At 38.7% G+C, this 18,480-nt stretch overlaps 2 protein-coding genes across 14 annotated transcripts in view; both read right to left on the minus strand.

Annotated features, from left to right (window-relative positions):
- LOC133640775 (centrosomal protein of 128 kDa-like) overlaps positions 1 to 16,077 on the minus strand; it is a 122,824-nt gene extending 106,747 nt beyond the window's left edge. For 4 of the 6 annotated variants that reach the window (XM_062034388.1, XM_062034389.1, XM_062034390.1 and 1 more), the window contains exons 1-2: positions 14,890 to 16,077; positions 9,900 to 10,069 (exon numbers count right to left, since the gene is read on the minus strand). In XM_062034388.1, coding sequence (XP_061890372.1) covers positions 9,900 to 10,055 — 156 coding nt within the window. In that variant the 5' untranslated portion in view covers positions 10,056 to 10,069; positions 14,890 to 16,077. Of the gene's footprint in view, positions 1 to 9,899; positions 10,543 to 14,889 lie in introns of those variants that run through there. The other 2 variants (XM_062034391.1, XM_062034387.1) reach the window with 2 other exon arrangements.
- Positions 16,078 to 16,232: 155 nt separating this feature from the next.
- LOC133640777 (major histocompatibility complex class I-related gene protein-like) overlaps positions 16,233 to 18,480 on the minus strand; it is a 100,622-nt gene continuing 98,374 nt past the window's right edge. For all 8 annotated transcript variants that reach the window (XM_062034393.1, XM_062034397.1, XM_062034396.1 and 5 more), the window contains one exon: positions 16,233 to 18,280. In XM_062034393.1, the coding sequence (XP_061890377.1) occupies positions 18,237 to 18,280 (44 nt within the window). In that variant the 3' untranslated portion in view covers positions 16,233 to 18,236. The remainder of the gene's footprint in view (positions 18,281 to 18,480) is intronic.

The following is an 18,480-nucleotide window of genomic DNA, read 5'->3' on the forward strand; positions in this document are numbered from 1 at the left end:
AAACATATTTACAAAGAATGAAAAAGCAACTGTTTTCCCAGTTTTGGTGTGGAGGGTTGTTGCAGAAGCAATTGTTATTTTTGTGTGCCAAAAATAGTTTAAAAAAAAAAATTTACAAAGAAAAAAGCATATTTACAAAGAATGAAAAACCATGTCCATGTAAACGTGACTGACATACATTTGAGCAGTCACTCACAATCCTGGCACTGCCATTGCTCCTTTCGGCATTTCCCACATGTATAATTTTTCTGTCTACCTAGACAAACTGCCCCTAACAGCCTCATTACCATAACAAAATGAGTGATTAGTGTATTCGGGAAAAGCGTCGGGCCAAATGACCCCTCTCTGGGTCTTCTAGGTAGACAGAAAAATGCTGGGACTTCTAGTGTTAAACCCTGTACATGTAACTACACGGTTAAAAATCCTCAGCCTGGTAAGGCTTAACAATGCTGTTGCTAACGACGCTAAGGCTAATTTAGCGACTTAACAACCGGACCTCACAGAACTATGATAAAAACATTAGCGCTCCACCTACGACAGGCAGCCCTCATCTTCCCATCAACAGCCGTGCTCACCTGCGTTCCAGCGATCAACGGCGCGACGAAGGACTTCATCCGTGGGTTTGGCGGCAAGCATCGGCTAGGCGTCTGCTATCAGGGTAAGTAGTCCTTGTTGTGTTGCTGTAAGTATTGTACTTAGCCGCAAAGACACCGATCGATCCCACCTACAACGTTCTTCTTTGCAGCCTCCATTGTTCATTAAACAAATTGCAAAAGATTCACCAACACAGATGTCCAGAATACTGTGGAATTTTGTCAAAGAAAACAAGAGGTTTCTGTATCGGGTCCGATGAGGTCCAACCACTTCCGTGGATTTTGTAACGTCACGCGCATAAATCATATCAAAAGGAGATTTTCAACCGGAAGTGTGGCGGGAATTTTAAAATTGCACTTTATAAGTTAACCCGGCCGTATTGGCATGTGTTTCAATGTTAAGATTTCATCATTGATATATAAACTATCAGACTGCGTGGTCGGTAGTAGTGGCTTTCAGTAGGCCTTTAAAAGGATTCTTCATTCATCACGTATGAAAATTTTACAATATAACTAAAACAATTCATAATTACTGAACTGTACCATGGCAGCACGGTGGAACAGGGGTTAGTACGAAAGGTCGAGGGTTCGATCCTGGGCTCGGGATCTTTCTGTTTGGAGTTTGCATATTCGCCCCGTGACAGTGTGGGTTCCCTCCGAGTACTCCGGCTTCCTCCCACCTCCAAAGACATGCACCTGGGGATAGGTTGATTGGCAACACTAAATTGGCCCTAGTGTGTGAATGTTGTCTGTCTATCTGTGTCGGCCCTGCGATGATTTTATTTTATTTTAATTTTTATTAGGGATCCCCATTAGCTGGTTGCCACAACAACCCACTAGTCTTCCTGGGGTCCACAAACTCAATACAATTACAAGTAAAAGCATATAATTATAACTATACAATACAGAAAAAAATAAAAGCTTCAATAAGAAAACAAGCCAACAATTTACAGTCACAGAATAATAATTACCATATAAATTATAACTACACAATACAAAACCAAACAAAATCATCAACAAGCAAACTAATTTAAAGGCTCGGATAAAATATTACTTTCTTTTAAAAAACCTGATGAGGTGGCGACTTCTCCCCTCGTGTGCAGCTGAGATAGGCTCTAGCACCTCCCGTGACCCCGTAAGGGACAAGCGGTAGGAAATGGATGGATGGATGGGTGGATGAACGGTCCCATGTGTGTAGGAGTTTTCATGCATATTTGTACATGCTATAGTAATGCAGTAAAGCTAGCGTCGTTAGCAATAGCTAATATGCTAACACATTTACTATTGTGTGTTTTAGTACTATTAACTTGCAATTACATTTTTTTGTATTGTTTTTAGTTTTGTAAATTCACCATAACGTCACCGTGGAGTTATTGAGTCTGTTTAGCTGATTGGAGAGCTACCTTCCGCAGCTAGTGGGTCCATGACGATGACTACTGTTTTGTTTGATCAGCCGTTTTACTGCCATGTTGTAGACACTGTTTGGAAACAACAATGGTATGTAAATAAACATTTATAAAATATTTATGCGTACATAACTCATTTCACAATGGAAATATCTGTGGCTAATATGTGGAAAAAAAAGTATTCTAAAATTTAGTGGGTGTGGCTAATATACCGGAGCGCTCTATAGCCCGAAAAATACAATAAGTTATTTTAATTGTGTACATTGAACCTACAGAATGTGCTGAGAGTGATAGATCTATACTCCAAAGGAATATGACTACAACAGGAAGTGGGAGTGCAACACTCATTTTGCCTTTATCATTGAAAAAACACTCTTTAAACCAAATGAAAACAGGAGATAAACAAAACATATTTAAACACCCAAATGAAAACAATATGGCTCTCATGAAGCAGAGCAATATCTAATGTTTCTTCTGCCAAGGAAAAGCATTGTGTGTCTATTTTTTCAAAACAAATGTTTAAAAGATTTCAGTGTGTTTAAGCACTTTTTGAGCACATTCAACAATACTGTGAGAATAATGATTTTGGTCACAATAGCAGTGATATGAATGTTTCACATCGTTACAACCCTATTACATCATCATCTACTACTGGCCATGATGCAAAAAGTATGAAAAGCCAAGCAAATATGTTTATAAAATAGAATGAACTTTCTTCTGTCGCTTCTGTTTCTTGTGTGTGACGGTACAAGCAAGGCGGAGCCGCCATTGAGGGCGTTTAAATGGGGACGGAGCCGCCATTGAGGGCGTTTAAAAGGGGGCGGGCCAACATTAGGACCCGCTGCCCGTTGAAAAGAGCATACATTCTTTCATGTTATTCTCCAAAACTGTCGACTAGGGAAAAGTACTTTTTTGGCACCGACCGAACCCCGCCGGTCCAATTCACGCGAAATCCAACGCCGCACTTGGCGATCACTCCATCAGCACTGAGGGCGGACTCAGCCAAACCACTCTAGGTAATGTTGCAAATTTCAATGCCGAAAAAGAAACTGATTCTAAAAACACTCCAACGTAAGTTAAGTAAGGCTCCACCAAAAATGTGCTACATAGATGCTAATATACAATAGCTTCGTTGTCGACATGCTACTGATTAGCATTAGCGATTTGACATGCCGATTTCAACTCCTCCAAATGTGTTATTTAACGATCAAACAGCACCTGCATAATAAGTACAAAACTTACAGTATTAACACTTTCTGTGGCGCAACAAAAAACACACCATAAACTATGTTGGACTGAACTTGTACTGAACTTAATGCAGTGGTTCTTAACCTTGTTGGAGTAACCGAACCCCACCAGTTTCATATGTGCATTCACCGAACCCTTCTTTAGTGATAAATAAAATGTTTTTGTTTTTCAATTTCAAGACGAAGTTATATGTTTTTGGTAACACTTTAGTATGGGGAACATATTCTAAGTAACAAAGACTTAATTTAGAGTTATTTGGTTAGGGTTAGAGGGTTAGGGCCAGGGTTAGGCTTATAATAAGGCCATGCCTAATAAGTACTTAATAATGACTAGTTAAGAGCCAATATGTTAGTAATTTGCATGTTAATAAGCAACTAATTAATGGTGAATATATTCCCCATACTAAAGTGTTACCATGTTTTTTTATTGGTGCACAAAATGAACCGTGCATGAACATCACCTTGTTCAAAGAACAAAACCAACACAGTGCATAAACTCACAACAAATGACACACCTGCAAATCAGTCTGACTTCTGCTGTTGCCGTATCCGTAATACGCCGATAGGGAGAAGTTTTTATTTACACGATGAGTCGGGTGTGTCTTGACCTCCGCCGAACCCCCGAGCCCGACTCACCAAACCCCTAGGGTTCGATCGAACCCAGGTTAAGAACCACTGACTTAATGTCATACCTACATACTCAGAAATGTGACAATGAAACAGGATATACCAACTGGAGCGCAGATATCATGGTCATCTCAATTTTAAACATTGCGATAAAAATGTAATTTTGCTATTAAACACAATATGTATTAACATACACGAAAGTACCAAAAATTGGTACCCTTGAGTATCGGTATCGATTCAAATGTGAACGGTAGCCATCCTTAGTCACTTTTTTGGAGAGGTGCCGGAGTACCTGCTGTACCGAGTCATGCCAAAGACTATAAAAATGGGACCCATTAGCTCCATGCTTGGCACTCAGCATCAAGGGTTGGAATTGGGGGTTAAATCATCAAAAATGATTCCCGGAAGCGGCCACCGCTGCTGCTCACTGCTCCCCTTACCTCCCAGGGGGTGAACAAGGGGATGGGTCAGATGCAGAGGTTAATTTCACCACACCTAGTGTGTGTGTGATAGAGATGCGCGGTTTGCGGACACAACTTTATGTGCGGATGCATGACGAAAAAAATAGATTTGAAATAGATTCGGGCGGGTGGCGGTTGAACCAATTCAGAAAAAATATATATATAGTTAAATGTTGTAACCCACATACGAAAAACGAGCAGCACTTTTTGAAACAGGCAATTATTAATCAGGCACTGCTGCAGCTGTCGTGCCAAATTTCTTCCCCTCTTGCCGGGGGTCCTTAACCCGCACGCGACTGTCCTGTTTCGCGCCTGTACAAAAAAAACAATAATCGATTTGTTCAGATTCCAGCAGCTGTCAAAGACGAAGTATCCTTCCAGCGACGGGCAATCAATGCCGAAGTGCTATCGATCGCTGTCAATGGCGTAAGAGGAAACATGACCACGGAAGTAAATGGGGGAGGGGAGGGGGGGGGTTTGTAGGGGGAAGAAATTGTGGTCGGGGGGTGGGCGTGGTTGGGCCGGGGTCGTGGTTAAGAGGGAATATATTTAAGCTAGAATTAATCAACTCAAGTATTTCATATATATATATATATATATATATATATATATATATATATATATATATATATATATATATTTTTTTTTTTTTTTTTTTTTTTTTACATATAAATAAAAGAAATACTTGAATTTCAGTGTTCTGGGGGCTATCCAGTAGATGGCAGTATTGTCCTGTTTAAGAGTGTCACAACATTGCTGTTTACGGCAGACAAACTGCTTTACGGTAGACGAAAACGTGACTGCTCTTGTGTGTTGTTACCGCGCTGGGAGGACGTTAATGAAACTGCCTAACAATAAACCCACGTAAGAAACCAATAACTCGCCCTCGATCATTCTACAGTTATAACGTGATTGGGCAGGCACGCTGTTAATATTGTGGGAAAGCGGACGTGAAAACAGACTGTCACCGCTGTCCCCACTCAGGTCCGCATTGAGCTGGAGGGGGCGTGGCCTCCAGCTCCGGCTGAATTCCGGGAGTTTATCGGGAGAAAATTTCTGCCGGGAGGTTATCGGGAGAGGCGCTGAATACCGGGAGTCTCCCGGTAAAACCGGGAGGGTTGGCAAGTATGCTCTAATGCGTGGCCAAGAGATATTAATGTGTGGCACGCATTGAATGTCTCTGCTGCATTGGATCAGTCTCCTTTCTTTAACAGGAATGCCTTGCATCGTCTATATTAGATACATAACAACGGGCGGGTGGCGGTGGTTTTGATAAAATGTTAGTTCGGGTGGATGGCGGGTGGATGACGACTTTTGTGATGCGGTTGCGGATTAAATAATTGCCTATCCGCGCGTCTCTAGTGTGTGACAATCATTGGTATTTTTTACAGCGACAAAGTCGCCAAATTGGCAACACTGATCCCTCCTGTTGAGTCTTCGTATTTTCTGGCAGATCAAGTGTGCATTAAGTGTTTATGAGCAAGGGCCAAAATGTATCAGTAAATGAATGTATGATGAACCTAATTATAATGAGTCTGACATTTTAAATTGGATACAAACACTCTTATTTTGACTATGTTGTCTTTACAATTATAACAACTTGTGATGAAGTTGTTATAATTGTAAAGACTGACACTAATCCAGGGATGTGAAAAGTACGGCCCGCGGGCTGGATCAGGCCCACAAACGGGTTTTATCCGGCCCGCGGCATGAGTTTGCTAAGTATAGAAATGAATCGAAATGTTTGAATGAAAGAAACTGCTTTTCTAAATGTGTCCACTAGATGTCGCAATAGCAATTATTTGTATCTTTGTAGATTATGCTACATAATAGGGCTGGGCGATATATCGATATACTCGATATATCGCGGGTTTGTCTCCGTGCGATATAGAAAATGACTATATCGTGATATTGGAGTATACGTTCTCACGCAGTTGCTTTTAGCTGCGGGCATTACACTACAGGCTCTTCTCACTCTTTCTAGTCTCTCCTTCTCACAGAGACATAAAACAAGCGCACCTTCTTACATACGTCACATACGTATACGCCCTCGCGGAGCAGAGAGGTAGCAGCATGGGTAACGTTAGCTGTGGTGCGAGTGGTAATACGAGAGAAAGAAGGTGCGAATCTGGTAACAAATGAAGCAAGAATTATTTCCCAAGAAAAACAGCACGGGGTCCATCGTCTGGCGGTGGTTTGGCTTCAAGCGGGAATATGTCGAACAGACAACCGCAATTTGTCAAGTGTGGCAAAAGCGTTGCTACAAAAAGATGAAAAAAATAGTCCACGACATAAGGAGATAACGGCTCCTTATGTCTACCACTTAGTGAAGGACGTACACAATTTGATTTCCTATTATGCAGCTCATTTTTATTTGACAGTTATTGAAATATCTTGTGTGACATCATGCACAAAAGTGCACTTTATTTGTTTTAAACTATTGTAGTGGCGTTCTGTACAAAAAGTCCACTTTAATTTAGTGTTGTTTTGATTTGTCATCTTAGTGACATTATGCACAAAAGTGCACCAATAGCTTGTTTTAAAATGTCTCGGACAATCTTGCACTTTCTGTTTTGAAATGACATGAATGTTTGTGCCACTGCTTAATAATTGTTTAATAAATACAGTTTTGGTCAATTGACTTAGTTGTGATTTCCCTCTCTGCATGAAACTTTAAAATGAGCATATATTAACGCAGTATAAACAAGAATGTTTTAATGTAGACACATAGAATCATCATACTGCTGTGATTATATGCATCAAGTGTTCATTCAAGGCTAAGGCAAAACATTGCGATATATATCATGTGACATGGCCTAAAAATATTGAGATATTAAGAAAAGGCCATATCGCCCAACCCTACTACATATAGAAAAAACAAAACAAAAAAAACACATGTTAGTGCACCAGTCAAGGAAAATGAGCAAACACAGATAACATCCTGTAATTTGATTTTGATATTATTTTTTTTATTTTGATGGATTGAAAATTAACACCAATGAGTTGACTAATGAACATTATCATACAATTTATTCAGAAAGTATAAATAGGATTCTATTACCCGCAACATGTAGGTGTAAAAAAAACAACTACATTATGATTTGTACATTTTCAGAATGTTCTTGTCCTATTTTTAAACAAAGAAAAGTTGTCTTTATTTTTAAGTTATCATGCCGTGATTTTACCAGTCCGACCCACTTAGGCAGGGGTGTCCAAGGTGTGGCCCGGGGGCCATTTGCGGCCCACAGCTCGTTTTTAATTGGCCCGCGACACCGACAAAATACAATTTGTGCTTAGGAATAATGGAACCAGACCAAATTCCCCCAAAATGGGACCTGAAAACCAAAATTGATGTTGACCTGTGCGTCTTTTACATGGTGTTTGATGAACATATGTAAACATTTCTTGCAAGGTATGGTAAGATTTTGAGTTTGCGAAAGCAAAATATTAATAATAATAAGTATTGATAAAGACTAATTATTAGATTAATAATTGATTGAACTACATTGTACTGGTTTTTTGTTACGTTTCGTTTTATGTATGCACTCCGGGATGCAGAGACGGCAGGCAAGTGCAGAAAACAATGGTAATGGTAAGATTTTGAGTGTGCTAAGCCTTGTAATGTAATAATCATGCTAATATTGATAAAGAATAGTAATAAGTAGGGATGATACTCGAAACCGGTTTTCCCGGTTGTTCGATAAGAAAAGAACCGAGTCCTTGGACTCGAATCCCTTTTTAAAAACCGGTACCCGTTATCGAGACCACTATAGTAAAGAAAAAGAGTTGGTTCTATATTCGAACCCCTCGGAACGAATCCCGTCCCGACCAGAAATGCTCCGTGTGACATCACAAGAAATCAGTCACGTAGCTCAGTCATTAGGCGCAGATAGCGAAAGCAGGAAAACAATGGACGGGAAAAAGTGCTCCAAGGTGTAATAAAGTTCAAAACAAAAGGTATAATCCAATGAATAACTTTACTGGGAGATTTGAGCAGACTACAAACACATGACGAACACTTTTACGACCAACCGGAAACATAGCAACGCACCTCCTTTACGGCAGCTGTCGCAACGTTCTTATAGCAACCGCAGCACATACATATATGACATGATCTCCCTTTTTCAACTTTTGTTTTTCTTTCCTTGTAAACAAAACAAAATCACACTGTATATGTGTTGTCTGTCTAATTATAAATAATACAGACGAGGCGTGTTGGATGAGTTCTAGACGTTTACTTTCACGGGTGACGACATGCAACAACACTTTTCGGGGCTACCGCGCATGCTCGTCACTCCCGTTGCATGATGGGTAGTGTAGTTGTTATATTCCCTAGCTCATAACATCTTTCCCCCTATAAAGAAATAATGTTAACTCAATAAAGTGTATTTCTTTTTTTAGCTTTAACTTTTCATTTTTTAGCATTGTAACCACATTTGCAAACAACTTTTCTCTTCATAGAATTTTCTTTCAATAAAGAAATAAAGTGCAAAAATGTCAAAGCATCATAACAAACAGTTATGTCAAATAGCAGCAGAATTGCACTTTTTGGAGAGCTGTATTATTTCCAGTTTTGTGCCCAAGAGACTGATTTTATTTAACACTAGTATTATTTATACACCTATAGTGATCACAGAGACAGGTTGTTTTTGTGTTACCTTATATATTTGTTTTTCTGAAAAATCCCACTTAATATACTTTGGGTAACAACAGTCAATATTTATTTATTTTATTTTTTTAGGGGGCAACAGTCAATATTTATTTATTTTTTAGATTAAATTGTTTTCTTGTATAATAAAAGTGAGCTTTTGTTAAACCAAATATTGTGTGTTTTTTTCCATATACAACAACCTATCTGGACTCGATAAGAGAATCGATAAGGAATCGGTTCGATAAGAGGATTCGATAATAGACTCGAACTCGATAATTTCTTATCAAACATCATCCCTAGTAATAAGAATAATTGATTCAACTACATTGTATTAGTTTTTGTTACGTTAGGCACTCCCGGATGCAGAGACGGCAGGCAAGTGCAGTAAACAAGTCTTATTTACCAGAGAAAGGCAAGTGCACAAATGGAAAAGAGACGCATGAAGTGTAAAGGTACAACATTGAGGTACAAAGCAAAATAATCCAGTCCCCAAAAGCATCCTGATTGGCAACCAGAGACAGGTGACGGCGCCAGCGCTCAGCTGGCAAATGGAGGAAAAAAGGACGTGGAACAAAAAATAAGAGCGCTGGACAGGAAATCATGCAAAATTAAAAAAAACTAATAATAACTGTAAGAGGTTTTTGGGTCTTGAATGTACAAAAAATGTACAAAGTGGCCCCTAGAGACTTCAACTTTTCTGCATGCGGCCCTTGCTGGAAAAAGTTTGGACACCCCTTAGGAGTAGATTTTTCTCCATATGGACCCCCCATCTAAAATGAGTTTGACACCCCTGCACTAATGTCAAAACAACAGGCCGTTGCAATTTGTTTTGCCATTATTTTCGCTAAGAAAGGGAAATGTTACAGATGTTATTAGACAACTAGGAGGCTGTGTTGAAGTGTGTATGAAAGTACCTGCAAAGTGTCAAAAAGTGTGTTGATCTTCTCAGAAATGTCAGCTTCACGACCACTGGCTCTGCCTCTTTCCCGTCCGGCTCTGCGGTGGGACTCACGCCCCTGGGGTCCGTGTCCCCGCCGGTCGGACGACTCTGACCCACTGGATGTGTTCATACTTCGGGATGATCCTTTTAAAAACACCGAGGTGGCAAATCTGAAGATTACTGACCCGATATTCAAAATTGTTTACGGGAAGTGGACATAGCCGAGAAACGCTTTGCTGGGAAATGATTTTGCCTAAAACACGAAAGCCTTTTAATCGCTGCATTAGTATCCCACGGAGACATGGTGAGTTTGTCCAGTTAAACCCCATAAAAAGTCGAATTGTGTTCAAAATTCAACAAGGTGATAATCTGCGTGATTAGCAACAAGTGGCAACCACTCGATGCTAGCCAGCTAGCTTAAAGCCTAATACGAGCATAATGCCGAAACCACCGCAAAACTCTTCTTGCCTCCTGCGGCAACATTTGAATATACATTCCAATGCTGTGTCGTTTACTTTATAGGCGAGTATTTAGCATTTTGCTGGGCTGGAAAAAAAAAAGCACAGTGCATCGCCGTGTTGCTGCAACTTGAACTAGCCGCCTCTGAGCTGCAAAAACAACGGACCACAGCGTTAGCCGAAATGGATTCTGGGAAAAGTAGTCCTAAGTGACATTTCACACTGTAGGAATGTGACGTTTGGAAACTACAATGTCCACAAGTAGTCATTTGCGCCAGTGCTGCCGCGTTTTAGGAAAGACAAATAAAAGACGAGTATTACTAAAAAGATTATAAAAATGAATAATTAAATATACATATATATATATATATATATATATATATATATATATATATATATATATATATATATATATATATATATATATATATATATATATATCATTCACTTTTTTTTCAAACACTTATTTAACATGTTTAATATTTGATATCAACTGTATTTGCTGGCGACTTGTCCAGGGTGTACCCCGCCTTCAGCCCGATTGTAGCTGAGATAGGCTCCAGCACCCCCGCGACCCCGAAGGGAATAAGCGGTAGAAAATGGATGGATGGATGTATTTGTTTCTATTCTATTACTTTCACTATCACATGCACTTTTAGTTAGTATATTTAATTCTAACATCTGTATTTCTTTTAACAATTTGATTTGATTTTGTTTGTTTACTCTAACATTTGCTTAATGGTATTTTGGTGTTCAACACGTAATCAATCACTTTCTTAGTAAATATATAAAATAAAACAAATTATGTAGATAACTATATATATATATATATATCAGTGGCGTGCGGTGAGGTTCATGTCAGGTGAGGCACTGACTTCATCACAGTCAGATTTACAAACATATGAACCCTAAAGAGTATCTTATTCACCATTTGATTGGCAGCAGTTAACGGGTTATGTTTAAAAGCTCATACCAGCATTCTTCCCTGCTTGGCACTCAGCATCAAGGGTTGAAATTTTCAAGGCAACATGATGCAACAAGATTTTTGCGTTTTCTCAACTTTTGACTACTGCTAACCAGACACTGTTTTGGTAAACTGTAAAAAATAATTATACTTTTTAAGTTAGTCAGACTCAGAAATAAGGTTTCACTATGTTTAACTACCAAAACAGTGTCTGGCCAGCAGTAGTCAAAAGTTGAGAAAACGCAAAAATCTTGTTGCATCATGTTGCCTTGAAAATTTGCGTTTTCTCAACTTTTTTTTTTTTTACAGTGTAGTGTGTGTGTGACAATCATTGGTACTTTAACTTTACACTTACAAACTGTAGCACACAAAAAAGCACATTTAATAAAAAAAATGTTATTATGGTCTTACCTTTACTTATAAGTGCGGGAGCAGTGGTGTTCGTGTTGGAAGAGTCGTGAATGAATGAAATATGAAATCCGCGCAGCAGTCTGCAGGTGTACCTAATGTTGTGTCCCTGTTCACGGCGCGAGCATTGTTGTTTTTGCACTTTTTGGCTTCTTGTTAAGTGACTTTTTTTGGGTGGATTCGGTCTTGCACGTGGAGGGTTTGGGTGAGGGCTTTGGTTGGTGCGGCGCTCCCGTCGGGCGGTGCATTCTGCGGCGGAGGTGCTTGGCACCAGGAGGCGGGGTTATGAGACGAGCCTCCAGTTTTATGATCGCTCAGCACAAGAAATACGTTACACACATACAGTTGTTGACAAAATACACTGTACATTATATACCTCAGCTAACTAAACTATGGAAATGTATAATATAATTCATATAGCAATACGGTCTCACTGCACAGCAGGCCAGCAGTTAGCCGAATCATTGCGCACAATCCATGTTGAGGCACAACGCAGTGACGTGCCTCAACTGGCTGCTGATCACCGCACCGTCTCTTCTCAGTATTTGAACGGCAAATGTGAAAATAAAAATAAAAATAATCTAAAACTGGTTAAGTTAAATGGAAAATAACTTTAGTATAATCACTGGATACATATAACAATTTAATTAATTTTTTTTCTTTTTACTTTTTTTTTCTTTCCATGATGGCAGGTGAGGCCGTGCCTCACCTGCCTCTAGTGACGGCACGCCACTGATATATATGTGTATATATATATATATATATATATATATATATATATATATATATATATATATATATATATATATATATATATATATATATATAGGCTATTAGGGGTGTGGAAAAAAATTGATTTAAATCGCGATTCTCACGTTGTGCGATTCAGAATCGATTCTCATTTGTTTTAAATCGATTTTTAAAAAAATTTAAAAAAAATTATATATATATATTTTTTTTAATTAATCAATCCAACAAAACAATACACAGCAATACCATAACAATGCAATCCAATTCCAAAACCAAACCTGACCCAGCAACACTCACAACTGCAATAAACAGAGCAGACACAAACACGACACAGAACAAACCAAAAGTAGTGAAACAAAAATGAATATTATCAACAACAGTATCAATATTAGTTACAATTTCAACATAGCAGTGATTAAAAATCCCTCATTGACATTATCATTAGACATTTAAGAAAAACAAAAAAAAGAACAATATAGTGTCAGAGTGGCTTACACTTGCATCGCATCTCATAAGCTTGACAACACACTGTGTCCAATATTTTCACAAAGATAAAATAAGTCATATTTTTGGTTCATTTAATAGTTAAAACAAATTTACATTATTGCAATCAGTTGATAAAGCATTGTCCTTTACATTTATAAAAGCTTTTTACAAAAATCTACAACTCTGCTTGCATGTCAGCAGACTGGGGTAGATCCTGCTGAAATCCTATGTATTGAATGAATAGAGAATCGTTTTGAATCGGGAAAAAAAAACGTTTTTGAATCGAGAATCGTGTTGAATTGAAAAAAAAAAATCGATTTTGAATCGAATCGTGACCCCAAGAATCGATATTGAATCGAATCGTGGGACACCCAAAGATTCACAGCCCTAATATATATATATATATATATATATATATATATATATATATATATATATATATATATATATATATATGCATCTTTTATTTTATATGTATTGTAATTATGTCTATTTTCCTAATTTAATTGCTCTTATTACATTTAATTTATTTTAACATATTTTATTTTTCCTTTGATATTGCATATATATACTGTAAGTAGTTTTGGTTTTTTTCAACATATTTACCTTCTCTTAATTCCTTCATTGCTGAGCTATATATCATTTGCTACACAATCTCGCTTCTTTTGTCTTACAATGGTGACCCAAACAAAACAGGAAGGGAAAAACATTTGAATGACCAAATGTAAGAAAAATAAATGTTGTATAAAATATGATCAGTCATCAGTGGCAGTTCTAGCTTCAACTTTGCACAGGCAGTGCATCTGGAAAGTATTCACAGCGCTTCACCTTATTCCAAAATTGAATATGTTCATTTGTGTCCTTAAAATTGTACACACAATACCCATAAATGACAATGTGAAAGTTTTTCTTTGTAAAATTTAGTAAAACTAAACTAATCAAATTTACATAAGTATTCAAAGCCTTCGGTCAATACTTTGTTGATGCACCTTTGGCAGCAATTACAGCATTTTTTTAATACAATACCACCAGCTTGGCACACCTATGTTTGGGCAGTTTTGCTCATTTCTCTATGTAGCACCTCTCAAGCTCCATCAGGTTGGATGGAAAGCGATGTTTTTTTACCCAGGATGTCTCTGCACATTGCTGCATTCATCTTAGTCTAGTCAGGGAGGTGACCAATAACATATGCATGGTCACTCTGTCAGAGCTACAACATTCCTCTGTGGAGAGAGGAGAACCTTCCAGGAGCAATCCACCAATCAGACCTATATGGTAGAGCGGACAGACAGAAGCCATTTCTTGGTAATAAAATCTGCCAAAATGCACCTGAAGGACTCTCAGACCATGAGAAACTACATTTTCTGGTCTGATGAGACAAAGATGGAAGTCCTTGCCGTGTTTCCAGACGTCATGTTTTGAGGAAACCAGGCACCGCTCATCACCAGGCCAATACCATCCCTACAGGCAGCATCATGCTGCGGGGATGGTTTTCAGCGGCAGGAACGGGGAGACAATTCAAGATAGAGGGAAAGATGACTGCAGCAATGTACAGAGACATCCTGGATGAAAACCAACACTTCCCATCCAACCTGATGGTGCTTGAGAGGTGCTGCAAAGAGGAATGAGAGAAACTGCCCAAAGTTGGGCGTTGTATCAAAAAAGGCTGTAATTGCTGCCAAAGGTGCATCAACAAAGTATTGAGCAAAGGCTTTGAATAGTTATGTACATGTGTTTTTTTATTTTTAATAAATTTGTAAAAAAAAAAAAAAAAATGTATATAACATTTCACATTTTGGTATTGTGTGTAGAATTTTGAGGGGGAAAAAAAAGTCTCGTTTTTTTTTCCCATTTTGAAGTAGTCCAGCTTGATGGTAAGCCTTGTACCGTGCACATACAGCCACAAACACCTTAGTATCTGCTCTCAGCGTAGACCACCAGAAGCGTTGGGTGTGGCTCTCAGTATTGCGGAGACGTACAAACAGCTCAATTCTTCTTTAACGAGGTCTGGTAAACAGGACAGAAAAACACAAAAAACATTTCTCCTGGCTTGGCTCGGCTAGAGAAGCTGGGCAGACCTTACACCTGGGAAGGCTCTGAAGCAGGTAGGCTGATCCTCTTGCAGACTGCATGGTGGGCAGGGGGTTTGCAAGGAGACGACTCAGTGTTTGCCAGCAGGAAGCACTCAGCAGATAACCTAATTAGTGTCTGGTGTGCCCAGATTCTCTGCCAGCCGCACGCCCATCTGTGGAGGAGAGAACGAGCAAGGCGACATGACAGAAATAGGACGTCACAACTTTCTTGTCATGTCTTCCTTACTTAATTTTCTCTCCTTAACTTATGTGTGCACAAGTGCAACTTGCAGGCATGTGATTTGACTACAATGAAAAAGACAAAAAAAAATTCCGGGTGTCTGGGGGACGAAGGCCAACGCCCCCCGAAGCTCCTGGTTTTTCACCAATTTAACATGCTAAAATGAACAAAGACAGCACCATTTGAAGAAAATATTTTAGTATTTAAAGACCTGAAAACATCATTAATAGAACATACATAACCCAATTATCCTAATGAATCACTGTATATGGTTCAGTCCCAACAGTATTTAGTCACTAATATTTACATCTTGTGTTCATTTCACATCCACAGGTGTCACATTGATCAGTGTTATTATCTACAGTTTATTTACAGTATTACCACATTACTAGTGGTAACTAGTCTTGTTTACTCATATTTGAAAATAGGAAATAATAATAATGTGAGGACACTGACATATTGCATGAAACAAGTGTGAAAATATTTACCTTTAAGATTGTTACACCACTGACAGTTTCAAGAGACTACATAAGAACTTATTACAAAATAGTATTATATGCAAATTTCTTTCAAATAAATTGTTAACTGGAATCAATAATGCGACTCTCTGAATTTCTGTAATTTCATAATATATTTTCACGTGGCTTTTTATTTTTAGAAAAACCCATTTATATTTCGCAAAGCAATAATTGGTTAATATTTAAAACAAACATGCGTATTTCGCAAGCAAATACTTTTTAGCTTACCTCATTATTAACAACCCTGTCTGCAACTGAAGTGGGTTGTTTGGGTGCATCTTTCCTCTCCATGTCTACGGCAGTTGACGATGTAAACAAAGGATGAAGTCCGTAAGGTTTGCTCACTTTCGGTTGACATCCAAAAGTACCAGCTAGTGAAAAGTTTGTTTTCCTTGCTTCAAGTTGTTTCACATGTTTTTGGCGTTTCGCATGTACTTCCAAAGCCTTGAAACCTCGTGATCCATAGTCAATATTATCATGACACCACGTGCACAAAACCTTTCCAGGACGATCGATTTTCCGAATAAAATCACCGAACAAAGTCGTAACTTCCTTCTTCCCAACAGTATCAGTGATTTCCCTTTCCATCCAGTCCCATCGAAACTTATTTTTGACATGTTTATCAATTTCTTTTACTCGTAAAGCGTCCTTTCTCTCGAGAACCGACATTGTTTACATATGGAAAATGGCGGTGATAACCATTATGAAAGATGACGTTATTAACGTCATCATTCATAACAGATGATTGGTCACAAGGAACATATCGACCAATCAACTACGGCGTAATATAAACTACGTCTCAAATCTTGATTTAGGGTCGGAAAAAAAACGGAAAAACGGGAGATAATTTTTTTCTTCCCCCGAGATTAAAAAAAGACGGAATTCCGACTTCAGACGGAAAAATCACATGCCTGAACTTGGCAACATACACTGGCCTTATCGTTCAAGCTTACGGAGTTAACAGCACAACTTCCGGTTTGATCTGTGTCAAAATAAAAAGCACATATTCCAAAATAAATTTGACGTTACACTCGCCAAGATGATGGCCTTGGAGTGCATTCCAGTCTTGTGCAGGTCTATAATCTTTGGCATCTTTGATGAAAGCAGAAGTTGAGAACAAATAGATTTATTGACAGAGTTGTGACCAGTGTTGGGAATATTACTTTAAAAAAGTACCATATTGTCCGCACTATAAAGCGCACCGGATTATAAGGCGCACCTTCAATGAATGGTTTATTTTAAAGCTTTGTTCATATATAAGGCGCACCGCATTATAAGGCGCACCGCATTATAAGGCGCATAGAATAGACGCTACAGTAGAGGCTGGGGTTACGTTATGCATCCCGTAGTTGCGAGACCTGTTGTGGCTCAATATTGGTCCATATATAAGGCGCACCGGATTACAAGGCGCACTGTCAGCTTTTGAGAAAATTGGAGGTTTTTAGGTGCGCCTTATAGTGCGGAAAATACGGTAATTAATTACAATTACTTATTTTCCTGAAAAAGTAATTGAATTATTAACAGAATTATTCCTTAATTAGATTAAATAAATTACTAGGGAAAGCAATTCATGTGGGTTTTTTTGTTTGTTTTTTAACATTTTCATCTGTATCTGCAGTTGAGAGATGTTTCATGAGAAAAGAGTGCGTGAGTGGAGGAGCCTGTTGCCAAGTGACGCCAGCTGTTTTAGCTCAGCGTTGGTAGTCTGCAGACTTGAAGGAGATTGTTTTACGGTAGCGCCTGTGGAACGTTTCCACTGATATTAAATAAAGTGATAGAACGTGCGTCAATGGCTGTCTCTCTCCTAGGTTTGTTATTGTTGATGATTGCCACTTGATAGAATGTTCATTACTTCCTTGTAGTAGTAGTAGTAGTAGTAGTAGTAGTGCACGTGTGTGTAGTAAAGAACTACTATCCGAAGTAAACTTGCTGAGATTCTAAAGCTTTCTTGTCCGCGCCAGGTTACATACAAACGTATCGGTAACGGCCTTGTAACGTACATAAAAGTAATCAGTTTGTCTAGTAACGAGTAATCTAACTAACGGCTTTATTATTTTTGTAACGTTTTTCTGAACACTACGTGTGACACGATGTGATATTGATCATAAGCAGCGGTGATTCAAAGAAAGAAGAAATCCTTGTCATGACGACAAGGTGATGGAACGTGAATGCACAGAATCATTTCAAAGCAACCGACGTTTGATCCTCACGTATTTCCTAAGCCACGAACAGCCAAAGAACAATCTGGGTTATTTGAGTAGTCAGATGAAGAACAAAGCACATCTCCATCTCATCTCCAAATGATGACGTCCCTTTCAACAAAAACACAGGAATCCCAGCTGATCATCATCTTCACCCAAAGTCCGAAGAACATTTGAAGGCGCAAACTCCATGTGAGTTGACTCGCTCAGCCTTTAGCCGTCACGTTCTCGGAGAGGCTCGGCACCGGCTTGGCGAGCTGTGGGACAAACGCAGAAACGCACCGTGAGCCGGTTAGTTCCGCTAAGCAAAAACGCCAGGTGAGAACATCCAGAAGGTGCATCATCACTCACATCAGGGGCCGTACTTATCAAGCTTCTTAGAGTGCCATTTTACACTTAAGTCCTGAGAATTTGCGAAATTTAGTCCTACTCTCAAACTTAAGAATAAAAGCTTTTT

This window comes from Entelurus aequoreus, linkage group LG23 (genome assembly GCF_033978785.1).
Source record: "Entelurus aequoreus isolate RoL-2023_Sb linkage group LG23, RoL_Eaeq_v1.1, whole genome shotgun sequence".
Lineage (NCBI taxonomy): Eukaryota > Metazoa > Chordata > Actinopteri > Syngnathiformes > Syngnathidae > Entelurus > Entelurus aequoreus.